The following is a 13478-nucleotide window of genomic DNA, read 5'->3' as shown; positions in this document are numbered from 1 at the left end:
GACCCCCAGCATCCACACTGAGGTGTCCAGCACCACGCACCACAGGGCCGGGCTGGCTCAGGCTCTTACTTCTGGGCCCCTTGACTCTTTGCCTGTGGACACGCGCTGGCCCCACTACAAGGGGAGTCCCGGGAAGGCCACGGACCCAGCCTGCCTCGTGGCCTGGTGGTCAAGGCCCCGTGCTGTCAGGCAGGGCCCAGGGGTTTGACTCTGCACAGGGTAGACGTCCTCTGGCCCCGGCTTTCACTCTTGCTTTCCCCAGCGGCGCTTGGCCAGCTGCTGCGAACCAAGGGCCATCATATTTGCCATGCCAGAGAGGACTTGTTCCAGCCGCCCGTGCTCGAGTCCAGAGAGGTGGGGCTGGAGGCCGGGAGGGGAGGTCTGCCTTTGTTTGCAGCCACAGGAGCTGCCTGGAAAGTGTGAAGCCGTGCGGCACGTCCCCTTGGGCTGCAGGCACCGGTCTTCTCCGGCTGCTCGTCAAGGGCCACTGCGGGGTCCCGGCTCCTGTGCAAGCCCAGCCAAGGGTGTGCAGAGAAGTGGGGCTCAGAGGCCTCCAACCACGAGGGAATCCGGACCCCCAGCCCGTGCTTCGCAGCACCGTGCCCTGGCCCCCCAGCTCTTGGTGAGACCTGGGCTTGGGGGAACAGCGGCCTCAGGCTGCACCTGCCCCTCGCAGGGCTCCGGGAGGAGCTTGCTCCCTGCAATCAAAGCTGCTCTAGCCAGGCATCCTTAGCACTAATTGCACCCCTGGGGTCAAGCCCTGGGAGAAACTGGGCTCAGTGGGGCTGCTCTTGCCCTGCCGGCTCCAGCACTAAATGCCCTCCACCTGTTGCAGACCTGGCTGTGGCTGCAGGAAGCCTGCTGCAGCCCTGATTGAAGGCTCCAGGCTGTGCAATGCCCTCACCTGAGCCCTAGTCCATGCTCGCACCTCCTTGTGGCCATGGGCCCAGCTCTGTGGTTGTGGTCTGCGCCTGGCCCAGCCCATGCTCCCTGTCCCAGCGCAGCACCAAGTGCTGACAGCTGGACAGGGGTCAGGGCAAGCCCCAGGCACTTGGGCCTGCCCCGGCTGCCCTGAGGCCGTGCTGGAGGCTGTGGTGCTGCCCGCAGGGCCGGTCTGGCTCTGGGCGGTGGAAAGCAGAGGTTCAGCCCTGTGCAGCAGCAGGGAGCGGCCCAGGCCCCATATGCCCCACATCCCACAGGCTGCCTAGGCACACGGCCCCCCCAGCCCTTCTGCCCCATGCAGATGGCCCCAGGGCCAGCGCGGGGTGCTGAGCCAGCCTGGCTCGATGCAAGCACAGCCTGGGCTCAGCTCTTCACTCCCCACCCGGGTGGTTGCTGCAGGCCTGGGAGTGCCTGCCCCGTGCCCACCCCAGGGATGCTCTGGCAGCTCCAGCCTAGGCCTCACAGCGCCAAGTAGGTTAAAACCAGCGAGGGGGTCTTGGCAGCCTGGTTTTCAGAGGCACTAGGTCAGGGGTGGGCACTTTAGGAAACTTACTGCCTCGGAGATGCTTCAAGCCAACTCCTCCATGCTGTCACGGCCTAGCTAAAAGCAACAGCTGCATCGAAAGTCAACTTTCCACAGACATCCAGCTTGTCGTGATGTGTCGGCACGGGGCCTCTCACCTGTAGGGTCCTATTATAAATGACAATGAGACCTGACTTTACACATCTATACAATGTTGCTTTCTTTCAGTTAAATCATTTTAAATCTTTTCTCTCTCCCAGACGAAGAATCCTCCAGGAGACCTGAAAGGCCTGTCTTCCACTGTGGGAGAACTGCCACGGGCAAGATGTATGCAATGGACTCCCGTGTGTAATGCAGCAGCAGTGCGATCTACCAGGCTGCCTGCTGTCAGTCCCAAACCATGCTGCATTAAAGAGCCAAAGGAAGAGTCTGCTGTGCAGCAGCAACTCCTTCCCCTTGGCTTTTATTGAAGAGGGAAGGCATCATGTTAGGCTCCATCCCGGCAGGGTGTCCTCTGGCCAGGCACAGTTATCACTCACTCTTCAAGAACATAAATTATCCTGAAACAGTGATGAAAGCTGTACTAAGGAGGTGGGAGCATAGCATAGGTTACTTCTGCATGTCTTTAGGGTACTGTAGAGTGATACTAGCATCATGTGATGAGATGCTCAGTGAAATATAGGTCTGTTCTGTGTAGTGTTGACTCGGTTGTGTCTTGTTTTATGTTTCTGACTTCACACAAACGTGGAGGTACGAGCAGAAAAGGCTGCTTTATGTTCTTTGCAGGAAGGGCTGCCCTCATTCTGCGCTCTCTCCAGGGAGAGTCACTGGAAACAACAGAGAGAGGTGCAATAAACTTGGAACTAGGGCCAAAGACCTGCTCCTGCCTGAGTTTTCCCCCTGGTCACCTTGCCTGTGATGAGTGCAGTAAAGGAGGCATTAAATACCTCGGCCTTCTCTGCATCGTACACTATTAGACTGACCGCTGGATTCATTAAGGGACCTACCTACTCCTTGGTGTGCTCTTACTCCTAATACACTCAATGAATATTTTTTTTTGTTGCCTTTTACATCACTTGCTTAAAAAAGAGAGGCGGGTGACCATCCAGCCCAAGCAGTACAGCAGAAGTGAGACTGCAGAAATGTGAATTAATAAAAAGACGCCAGAGCCCAGAGCTGCTGTTGCACCAGGATGGAGCTGGTGTCTGAGCTGGCTGTGCTCCGGCTCCCTGGGTGAATTTGTAAGTTAGTAAAACTGACTTCTCCTCCCCTGCTGAGTCTGCAGCTAAGGAGCAATTACGGCTCTTCACCTTCTCCAGGATTTACAAAAATAAATGTACAATTGCAACTATGCCTCAAGACCTGGACTCCTCTACACCATTACCTTTTATTTTGAAAGGATTCAGAATTTCTGCACAGCTTTAGGAGAGAGGATTTAGGATGAGATTTTTCCAAGAGCTCTTGGGGAGTTCAGCACCTTATACCCATAGACATCCATGGGAACTGGGCACCTAATTACCCTTGGCTCCTTGGAAAATCCCTGCTGTGATAACTTAACCAGATGCACTTTCTCCAACCTACTGCTCCAGACACATGCGACACACATCAAAATGCCGGATGAGTTTATAGCATAGTCCACCCCCCACCTCCCCCTCGCTTCACAGCAGGAAGCAGAAAAGCTCTTGTTCCTGGGGACTTACATGGGCATAAAGAGTCTTGTGGATTTATGGCATCTTGTTGACAAATCATTGCTGCTGTTAGCACTGTTTAGCTGGGATAGGCAGCCCGGTGAGGCACTCGTCATCTCCATCTGAGCTCACCAGCACATGCCGTGAGCGCTGAGCTCAGCAGCTGGCCGCGTGGGGTGGGCACCGCTGTGCTCGCCCTGCCCCTGCCCCTTCCCCTCCCCATGGGGACAAGCACCCCTGCAGCTGAGTTAGGATGTGGGAGAGGGGACAAGTGGTAGCAGTGCTCACCCCCTGGGCTCTGGAGCATGAAGGGGTCACGCAGGCCAACCCCAAATGAGGACAGGATGCCAATCCATGCTGTAAGAAAGAGCGGAGTCGCCTCTGACGTCACCTCAGGAAAGAGAAGCCAAGAAATGGGAAGCTTAGAGACAGAAATGACAACATGACACGACACGAGCATGGAGCACAGAGAGGCCTAGTGTGCCGCTGTCTCCGCAAGAACCACGAACACCTCCAAACCGTGACCACGCAATCGAAAAACCCTTCCTATGTGGAACATGAGCAGCACGGAGGGACAACAGGCCTCTGGTTACACAGCTCTCAACTGCTGCGGGCCAGTGCTTGCAAAGAGTCTCTATTTTACAGTCCTGCTTTTTCACACAACTGGAACGAGCCACTAATTTAATGAATAAGGAGACACTCTAGGCAGAGCGCTTCCCACAATACATACAGCACGTCTCTTCCTCGCTGGAGCTGGAGCTGGCAGGCGCTGGTGGGGAAGGACATCCTCAGCGGCCCATTTAGCTCCAGACAACAAGGGCGTCATTCTCTGCCCCGTTGGCCGCCTAACTGGCAGCTTCTAGTCAGCCGAGCGGTCTGCTTGGCACGTGCTCCCAGGTGGCAGGGCTGCTGCTGCATTCATAACGCTGCGTGCAAACAACCACGAACGTGAGTCCCGGGGAAACAAGGTGACAGGAGGGGCAAGCCTGGCCGGTGGAGCTCTTGCCCCGGACACAAGAGACCCAGGTCTTCAGGTCCCACTGCCACTGCCCGCTGCGCCACAACTCAGGTATGACCCAAGCCCTGTCCTGCACCCCTTGTGCAGCCGAGCCCCTGCCCCTCGGCGAGGCAGAGCAAAGAGGGAAGCTTCTGCCTCGCGGGCACAAGCCTGCAGGCAAGACCCGATGCCCCTTCCTTTCCAGAACAAGCCACCCCCGCTCCAGCTTCTGCCCCACATCTCTCTTGCCTGCTTCCAACACAGCACGCAGAAGCAGCCTGCCTCGTGTCTGCCCAGGAGCATGGCGAGTCGAGCACCCTTTGCAGGTGTAGCTGCAAAACCCCCTGGATGAGGAGCATTCGAAGCCGGGTTTCTGGCTTCCCAGGCACTACCCTAACCACTCAGGTCCTGGGGCTAAATCGTGGGAAGCCTCTTCTGCTACCTGTAGCTCTGGGCCACCTACATTTCTGGGCCTTTGACACCAGCACGCGTCCACCAGGGGAGAACGCGTATAGCCAAGCACGTGCATAGCCTCCCACGCACACACCACGTACGGGCCACGTGGCAGCAAACAGCACCCCTGCCTGCACCGAGGTGCCAAAAATGACACTGAGGCACCTGCAAAGCTGGCGCTTGGATGGCTCCAAGGGGTCTTCCCCTCGCCTAGAGAAACACCCCGTGGGGTGGCAGCAGCAGTAAGCCGAGTGACCAGAGCGGGCCGTGCACATGTGCAGAGGAAGGAAAGTCACTGCTGTGACCCATGACCTATCACACACGGTCCCAACTCCCCTTTAAATGGGAGTTTTGTCCAGTCTCTGTGGTTGTGACCCACTGGGTTTGTGCCAGGGGCTTCCCTTGAGGCTGGATCCACAGAAAACACAACTCTGTGCCAGCAGCAGGCATGCTATAGCAGCTCATGGTTTTGGGTCCCTGGATCAGGGCCCAGTTTGGGGGATGTTGTAGTGGGTTACAGGCAGATGACAAAAGAGCAAAGAGCAGCAAGTCCTTCTCGGTCTTGCTTCCCAAGTAAAATGTGTAATATTTGGACAAAGATGATGTATCCCTGGCAGGCGAAGCTATCGCAGGTCCTGGCCAGCAACCCCTTCCCAAGGCTAGGAGTCCTTGCTCGCAAGAGGCTTCCCAAAAGAGCTGCTTACATGAATAACTGCTGCAGTGTCAAAGCTATAATGAGCACGATGACTTTTCTCGCTTGCCTCATAACAGTCAGGATTTGATCAGCGTGCGAGCCTGACTGCTCTTGTTAGGGACACTGGTACCAGCAGGATTTAAAAAAAAAAGAAAAAAAAGCAAGTTTAAGGGAGTCAGCATCCAGCAGGATTTCAGTGCTTAACTCATAGGAGTCTGCTTTGAAAATCCCAGCCAAAAATGCTCCTTGAGGGTCTGAACTGAGTGAGACCAACACCACGTGCTTTCCAAGTGCTCATCTCCTCCTCTCCCTAAACAACACCGTCCTCCGCCCAATGCAATTAGGATGCTTGCAGAGAAGGAAGGAACCCATACGGCTGTTTCCATTGATTTTGTACTCGCCAACAAGGCATCCTATTGCCCACAACCAGGTGGCACATTTCTATACATCTTCTGCAAATAAATAAGGCAGATAACAGACCACGGACAGTAAAGTACTGAGCCTGCTGGGTAGAGATGCTGCATGGTAGCCATGGGGCACAATGCCTGCTATAAGATTGCCTACTCCGAGTTTTTCTTTGCTCACAGATTGCTGACACAGTCAATTTTTTCTCCAAATTTTGAATAAAGAAGTCATGTGCTTTTGTTCAGAAGTGCTCCATCTGAAGGGCTTTCCACAGCCCTGTTTAAAGAGCACAGTTCATTGCTTTCATGTTGTAAGAGGCTGCTTGTATTGCAATAAGGAGACATTTTAATAAATTACTATGGAAAAGACACAAATGCGTGGAACGCCAAGGAATAGCTGGCACCGTTTACAGTAAGAGGAACGGGGCATTACTGCTGCTGATCAAAAGTGCTCCAATTTCTCCTGTATACAGGCTAATCACAATGACATAAGGACTGCCATTTACTGGGTCAGACCACATAGGTCCGTCTTGCCCAGTCTCCTGTGTGTCGGCGGCAGAGAGCAGGTGCTGAAAGGGGGAGTGCCCAGAGCCTGGCCAGGGTTTTTTCCGCTGTTCCTCTCACTTGCAGCCTCCAGTTCATTGCAGAGACACTGATCTCCTCTGGCTCTCACAGATGGAGAAAAATGCTCTCTCCCTACCTGTGCAAGCAAAAAACGGAGTCCAGCCAGCACAGTCTCTGCTTTTCCAGATCACGGCATCTCGAGTGCCTGTTCGGAGGTGCACACATAGGCTACGCTCCTCTTCTAACCCATGAGAGAAACCTGGGGCCCCGGGGGACCCCGAGATGGGTTGATGAGTTGGGCACGTGCAGAGCGGGAAGGCGTGAGCAGGACGTGCCTTTGGGCAGTGCTTGCAGTACAGGGCAACACGGACGAGCCCCTCGGCCGTTTGGGAAATGGGACTGAAGTTTCTAGTTAACTTGGGAGCTTTTGTAGAGGTTTCCTTGGGAGTCTGGTAGCCCTGCCCCTGGGCACACACCCTGCTGCAAAGTGGGGTCAAATCCTGCCGCGCGCATGAGTCAGTGCTTCACGCACACTTTGCCGTGGGGTTAGAGACTGCCCAGCCCGCAGGTGATGGAGAATCAAGTCCTCCCTTTCGTCACAGCGTCTTACAGAGGCCTGTGCTTCTGGTGGAGCGGTTCTTAACCAGGGTGCCGCAGCACCCCGGCCTGCCTTGAGATCCTTTCCAGGGTGCTGTAGGGTGCCCCACAGTCAGGTTTTCTAACACGATTCACAAGATAAGCCCAGAGATTTCAACAGAAATCCACAGTTGTATCTTCCTGAGTTCTTTGCACCAAGACAGCACTGCTCCACTGGTTTTCTACAGGCAAAACAAGAGTGAAAACTAGGAGCTGGTGTTTTCCGAGGGCGCCTCGAGTCTAAAAAGGCTGAGAACCAGGCGGTGAAGTGCTGGAAGCTGGGCTCACAAGTAAGTGCCTCTTGTCTGGAAGTCGGGGGGCAGCGGGACACGTGGGGGCTTCCTCCTCGGTGTCTGGGTCCTGGGGCAGTTGGCAACAAGCAGCAGGATCCCTGCGGCGCAGGTGCAGAGGGCGCTGGCCACCGCCATCCAGTAGGAATAGCCCAGTTCATAGGTCACCCCAGGGATCCCAAAACTGACCTGAAAGAGAACGCAGACAGTCAGGTTCACGGCCCTGGGCAGTGCTGGATGCAAGCACCCGCATGCGTTTTCAATTAATATATCACAGTTACTGAACTAGCTGCTCCTTTGATGAGTTTTCCTCTCAGTGCCATGCTGTAAGTCACAGGCCTCAAGCCACGGCCTGTCTCGGGGCCATAATATTCTCCCAGTGCCCGGTTTGGAGCGGGCTGCAGGTCGCAGTCACTTGTGTTATCAGCTGTGCTCACCTCCGCGGGTCTGTACGTTCCCTGCAAAGCTCTTCTCTACCTGAGATCAGTAACAGTGATAACCACTGATCAAAGACCCATCCTCAACCATCATGTTCATTATTTAGAGCCAAAGCATTTCAAAGAGAAAAGTTCTGCCACGGGACGGCACGGCACACGTGGTGAGGCAGACAGGCTGAAGAGTGCGGTACGAGCTGCTCCCAGAGACAAGGACGGGTAGGCGAGACCCCTGCTCTGTGCTCGCCTGCTTGCGCCTCTGGTCAAAGATTTAAAATAAATCATCATTAACTGAACACCAAACACGGCACAAAACACCGTCCACATCACAGAGCGCAAAGGTCCAGCTCCCCGTGCTGTCCAGGTGCCTCGCCTTCTTGAAACCAAGGAGAGCCAGGCGCCTAAATACTTCTGGGGGATCAGCCCAAGAGCTGAATCAAGTCCATTTAACTCCTTCTCTCAGAAATGAACATTGCGGACCTTCCTGGGGGGGGAGAAGGGCTTGCTTGAAGGAGGAGTCTGCCACAAAAAGCAGTGATTTTCAAGTAACACCTTTTCTGAGCATCCTTTCAAGTGCACATCTCACGGCATCTTCCAAGCACAACACTCACCTCCAGCCTGTACTTCTGCACGGTGTCCACTGCGTACCAGAGAACAGCTGCTGCGCCCGACAGGCCTGCAACAGAAGGGAAGCGTTGCGCTCGGGGGGTGGCCTCACGCTCCTGGGCGGGACGACCCGGGGTGATGCTTTGCATTTCTGCCTGGACAGGAATGCAGTTTAAAAGGGGAGATGCTCCTGAAGTGTAAGCTAACGTCCCTTGCAGACTCCAAGTCCAACACTGTCCTGGGCCAGATCTCAGTTCAGACTGGGTGCAATTCTGGGCAGTATTGCTCCCAGGGCAGATCACAGTTAAAGGCTGGGGAGAAAGGCAGGAGGGTGAAAATAGCCCCTTTTTCCCCAGAGCAGGGAAAGGCTGGGAGAAGGAGCAAGGCCATCGATGGGTCTCTCTAGAGGCGACACCAAGTGAAACCTGGTCCTGCTGACACAACAGCTGCTTTGCCTCTGACTGCAGTACTGGCAGGATCTCACCCAGCGTCACCGGTAAAACACTGCCCGGGGGCTGGTGCAGGGAGACAGGGGCACAGGGCACTGCTGGAGCACGACCTCTGGGCAATCTGTGGGGCGGCAAGAAGCCTGCAGCCATGGAAGAGAAGCCAGGCCAGGCTGAGCACTCCCGAAACCCCCCTACCCCTGGACAGATGTTCAAGTGCACGTGCCGCTAGAGGCCTCAGGCAGCCTTAGAGAGCAGCTCTGGAGGAAGGCGGGTGCAGGCCTAGGACTGGCTGTAAGTAAGGACATTGGCTTTACCTCCGAGAAGGAAGAGGGTCCCCGCAGCAAGGGTGAACTTGTATTTGTGATGGGCGTTGCTCCTCATCAGGTGAGTGCATCTCATTCCTACGACGAGGGAGGGCATCGCCCCAACGCACAGGACGCCGGTCACAATCACCAGCGCACGAGTGGTCACCAGGACGGCTGGAAGGACAGAAGTGACGCAGCATGAAGACACTGAAGACTAACCTGTGAGCACCAGGCCGATGCCAGCATTAGCAGCTCTGGCAACGGCAGTGACCTTGTAGGCCGACATAGCGAACATGCAAGGAGAGCGAAGTCTTGCATTACAGCAGGGCACTGGTCCTGCCCCAGGAGCAGGGCTGTCCCATGGGCCCGATCCCAGCACGGGGCTCCTTATGGGCTGGACCCAGACCCTCCTCCTGCAGCAGGCAAGCAGCAGTGGCCACGCTGGCTCCGGCAGCTGCAGGTGTTAACGCAGCTCACACTCGCAGCGCCGGCACCGACGCGAGCCCCCAGCCGGGCTCCGTACCTCCAAATTCAGTGGTAGGCCCCACCCCTGTGCCCCTGACCCCCAGTTCCTGGCCCGCAGGACATGTTTGATAGTGATACCCCTGCAACGAAGCAAACGTGGCGTCACAGCTCGGACACGGCCTTCCCTTTGCCGACACTCCCAGCCTCGCGGCAAGTTCACCTCTCAACCTCCAACTTCCATCTCCAATGAAGACTTAAAAACTGCAGCACCCAACACAAGCACAGCCCCTCAGAGCGAGTGCAGAGCGGCGGGCAGGAAAGGGTGGGCGTCCAAAGCCCTGGCAGCAGGAGAGGTGAAACTCAGAGTCCTCCCTGCAGAGCTTTTCCCAGCCTGGCCCTCGAGAAACCGTATCATTTGGTAGAGCCCTCCTTCTCATGAAAATCAGACCCTGCACATGACGTGCGCCTGCCTGGGTATCTGGGCTGCCACGTGCCTCAGAGCTAGGGAGCAAATGCACCCACAGCCAAGAATCAGATGAAGGAACAGGCCGGCAGCTCGAGAGGAGACTTGTTCTCAGCAGCAGGAAAGGAGCTTGCTGCACGATTAGGATTTCAATCCCGCAGCGCCTAGAGGGGTCAGAGGACTGCCGTGCTGGGTGCTGCGCACACTGGGCGTGGGAAGGCAGGTCTTGCTACACAGACGTTGCAGAGGGGCTCGGAGCATGCCTCGGCGACCCGCTCCCCTTAATAAAACCCCGGCCTGCAGGACGGCGTATTCCTTACGCTGCGTGTTCGGTGACACGCGGGATCGCCGCACCGAGTCCAGCCCTTTACTCACCAGGGTGCTCGCTGAGATAGGAGGTGGGGATATCGCACGTCCGGAGGCTGGCCACGTTGTCAAACACGCACTCGCTCCAGAGCCCGCGGCACCGGGAGCTCAGGCCCACGGACGAGTGGGGATCTTTGGCGTCTTCCTGCAGAAGAAAAGGAAAAACCACCTTATTCAAGGGCAGGGAACCAGCCCTCCTCCTGGCACTCGTGGGAGCGGGATTGAGCAGCCTATACATCTTGTTTGCTGTGAAACGAAACCTTTCATTTGTTGCTACGACCTTAAAATGAGTTGGGGTTTTTTTAAGTAACGGTGCAGTGAATTTGAAATAAAACATCACTTGGAATTGGAAAAACACGACACCTTTTTGGTGACAATTTTGTGTTTTGATTTTAAAAAATGACCAAAGCAATTCAAGACATCGATATAAATTTGTGCACTGCTTCAGTGCACTTGACTAAGCTTTTCCAGCTAAAGGGGTTTCAGACAAATGCTTTCTAGTAAAGTATTTCAGCATCTTGGCTCCAGCGAAGTCCCAGGATGAGGCACAGGGCGGGCGGGCAGCGAATCAGGGGTTGAACGGCGTGGGCAGGCAGCGCGTGGCGGGCGCGTGGGCACCGAGGAGCGAGCACGGATGTCCCCGAGGAGGCTGAGGAGCACCGTTGGGGTGGCTTTGCCGGTGCCTGGAGCGCAATGACAGCCCCTCCGTCCGGCCGCGGGCCACGCGCCACCCACCCACGCTACATGGCTTGCTGAAGGACCGGCCGTGCCAACAAGCACGTCCACCCCGGGCTGTCCCATGTCCGTCTGAGGCAGGAAGCCGCGTGGTCACTGTCCCACCAAAGTCAATGGCGTTTTGCACGGCCTTCAGCAGAGCCTGGCTCCCGGCCGCGGTATTTTCTGCTCCGAGCGGCGGGGGGCAGAGGACAAGACCTCCCGCGAGCAGCTGCTGGAGGCTCCAGGGCTCAGGAATGAGGTTTTCTCAGAAAGTCCCTTCCCGCGGCGATTGGAGGGTGGGTGACATTTCCAGTTGCTGGAACCCTGTCAACAGCTTAACGAGCATAACTGTCCCCAGCTGCCTCCAGCTGCTGCTGTTGCCGCGGCCCGGTGTTGGTATGACAACTGGTTTCTCACTTTTACAACAGGGCAGCGGAGCCAAGTCCTGGCAGCTCCTCAGCAGGAGCGGCTGTTTCCTGCCGAGAAGCAAAGGGCACGCATGGCCGGGGACCCAGGCTGCGCCGTACCGAGACGCCTGGCGGCCCCCGGCCACCATTTAGTATCGGGCCCCCCTTTGCCAGAGATCACGATAATAATAATAATCAAAATGACCATTTTGGGGCCCCCTTTCTGCCTGGGCCCCAGGCAGCCGCCCGGTTCGCTCATGCCTGTGTCCGGCCCCAGCACGTCGCAGGGCAAGTCGCTCTGCCTCCCGCCTCTGCCCTCCGCCGCCGCGCCCGCGCTGGGCAGGACGGACCGCTACGGTCTGACCCAGGAAATGGCACTTCTTACCTTCTTACCAAGACCTCAAGTCCAGGGGTTTTTAGGACAGAAGCAGAATTGGTCAAAAACTGGGATCCCCCCACCCCCTTTTCCCCTTCCAAAGTCTTGCTCTTTTTTCCCCCCCCACCAAAAAAAATCTGGTGCTTTCTAGAAGGGAGCGTCCTGCCCGTCGCGTCCAGCCGCCTTCCTGCTCAGCACAAGCTGGAGCACGGTCCGCTGACCCCAGCATCCAGCCCGGGGCGCCCGGCCGAGCTGGAGCAGGTCTTTCAGAGCGAGGGGGACAGGGAGGAAGAGACCAGGAAGGCTGCGTGCTACGAGCCGTAATCCCTCTGCATCCAGCTCTCGGCAATAGAGCGAGAACTAGTTTAAAATCCGAGCTCGGCTAGTGTCCAAGCTTTCTTCTGATTTCAGTTCACATGGTTGTGTCCTCTTCTCACTTTGCTTTGAGTTTCAGGTTTGACCTGAGAGCAAAGTAAAGACAAAGCAGTTGGTTTTAGCATCAAAATTATAAGCTGTCCCTGGTTCGTGCTGAGCTTGCAAGCCTTCTGACACTCAGTGAGCAAGCTCCCTTCAGGGGTTGGAGATAAACACAAAGCAGGTGAGCTTTGGTTTCAGGATCTATAATGCAAGTTTGGCTCCGGATCACTTTCAAGCGTATGTGCCAAATGCTTTGCGAACAGAGGGTTTATACCTTGTCTACCGAGTCAAAGCTCCACCACGTATTCGACATACGTGATGCAGCGAAATCTCGAATAAATGCAATTGCGTTCTGCGGGTTCGTAACAAATGAACCCACCGTGACACAAGCTCGCGGATGTTGGGTGTAGTTCTAGATACGGGAGGAAAGAGCTGAGGGTTTTGACAAAGGAGAGAGAAAGAAAGATTGCAACTCGAAGCTCATGTCAACTCTTAAAAACAGAAGTATTTCCTGAGGTAGGAAGCAGCGAAGTAATGTGAGCGGTGCGCTGTCCCGGGGGGCACCTCCAGGTGCATGCCCAATGCTCGACAGCCCGTCGCTGCCTTGGCCGGTGCCGAACCAGAGAAAGCCAAGCCCTTCCCAGCGCCCCGCCGGGCAGACGGTCCCAGGCCCAAACGACAGGCCCTGAAAGCCAAACTATCGGCGAAAGGGAGGGCTGTCACCAGGGCCTCTCTCCTCCAAAACCCACCTTCCCAACATGAAGGAGAGGTGCCCGGATTTCACTTCTTCCTAACAACAGATCCCAGAAGTGCTGAGGCAGATCAGGAGATAATCCTGCCAGTACTTTAAAAGCCAGTGATTAACAAGCATGAAGCTCATCCTTACCCTCCAGCAGTCTGTTCCAGCGCACAGCACCAAGAATAAGAGGCCCAGCCCTCCTAATGCCATCCCCAGCGCATCTAGCACTGCCGCTGCTGCGGTTGGGACACCCATCCCGGCTTCTGCAGCAGCTCTTCCTTCAGCGGGGCCCGTCAGCCAGGCGGTCGAGAGAGCGGGGCGGTGGGTTGGAGCAAAGGGTCCCCCGCCACTCGCGCAGGTAGCTCGCCGACGGTGAAAGCACTGGAGCAGATCACCTAGAGGGGCGGCGCAGTCTCCATCGCCGGGAGTTTGCAAGAGCAGGTGACACGAGGAGCCAGACGGAGTAAGAGGACGTGAATTTTACCGTCACAGGGAACCCAGCTGTGCACAGGCGCTATTAGAGCATCTGGCCACTGGGTGGAG

At 56.2% G+C, this 13478-nt stretch overlaps 1 protein-coding gene across 1 annotated transcript; it reads right to left on the bottom strand.

Moving 5' to 3' along the window:
• Window positions 1-7185: 7185 nt before the first annotated feature.
• On the bottom strand, window positions 7186-13190 carry LOC102375285 (claudin-16-like). The gene is made up of 5 exons (XM_025203633.1): window positions 13083-13190; window positions 10289-10424; window positions 8995-9159; window positions 8237-8301; window positions 7186-7380 (listed from the first exon to the last, which is right to left on the bottom strand). The coding sequence occupies exons 1-5, from the start codon at window positions 13188-13190 to the stop codon at window positions 7186-7188; spliced, it is 669 nt and encodes a 222-aa protein (XP_025059418.1).
• Window positions 13191-13478: the final 288 nt, after the last annotated feature.

Source organism: Alligator sinensis, unplaced genomic scaffold (assembly GCF_000455745.1).
Source record: "Alligator sinensis unplaced genomic scaffold, ASM45574v1 scaffold512_1, whole genome shotgun sequence".
NCBI lineage: Eukaryota > Metazoa > Chordata > Crocodylia > Alligatoridae > Alligator > Alligator sinensis.
This window is presented reverse-complemented; position numbering and strand designations above follow the sequence as displayed.

Bases quoted from the DNA above. Each gene is read 5' to 3' on its own strand.
- LOC102375285 (XM_025203633.1), bottom strand. From the start codon at position 13,190: ATGGGTGTCCCAACCGCAGCAGCGGCAGTGCTAGATGCGCTGGGGATG. The intron at 10,425-13,082 runs GTAAGGATGAGC...TTTCTTCTGCAG, and splicing joins CTGGAACAGACTGCTGGAGG to GAAGACGCCAAAGATCCCCA. The intron at 8,302-8,994 runs GTAAAGCCAATG...CTTCTGTTGCAG, and splicing joins GACCCTCTTCCTTCTCGGAG to GCCTGTCGGGCGCAGCAGCT.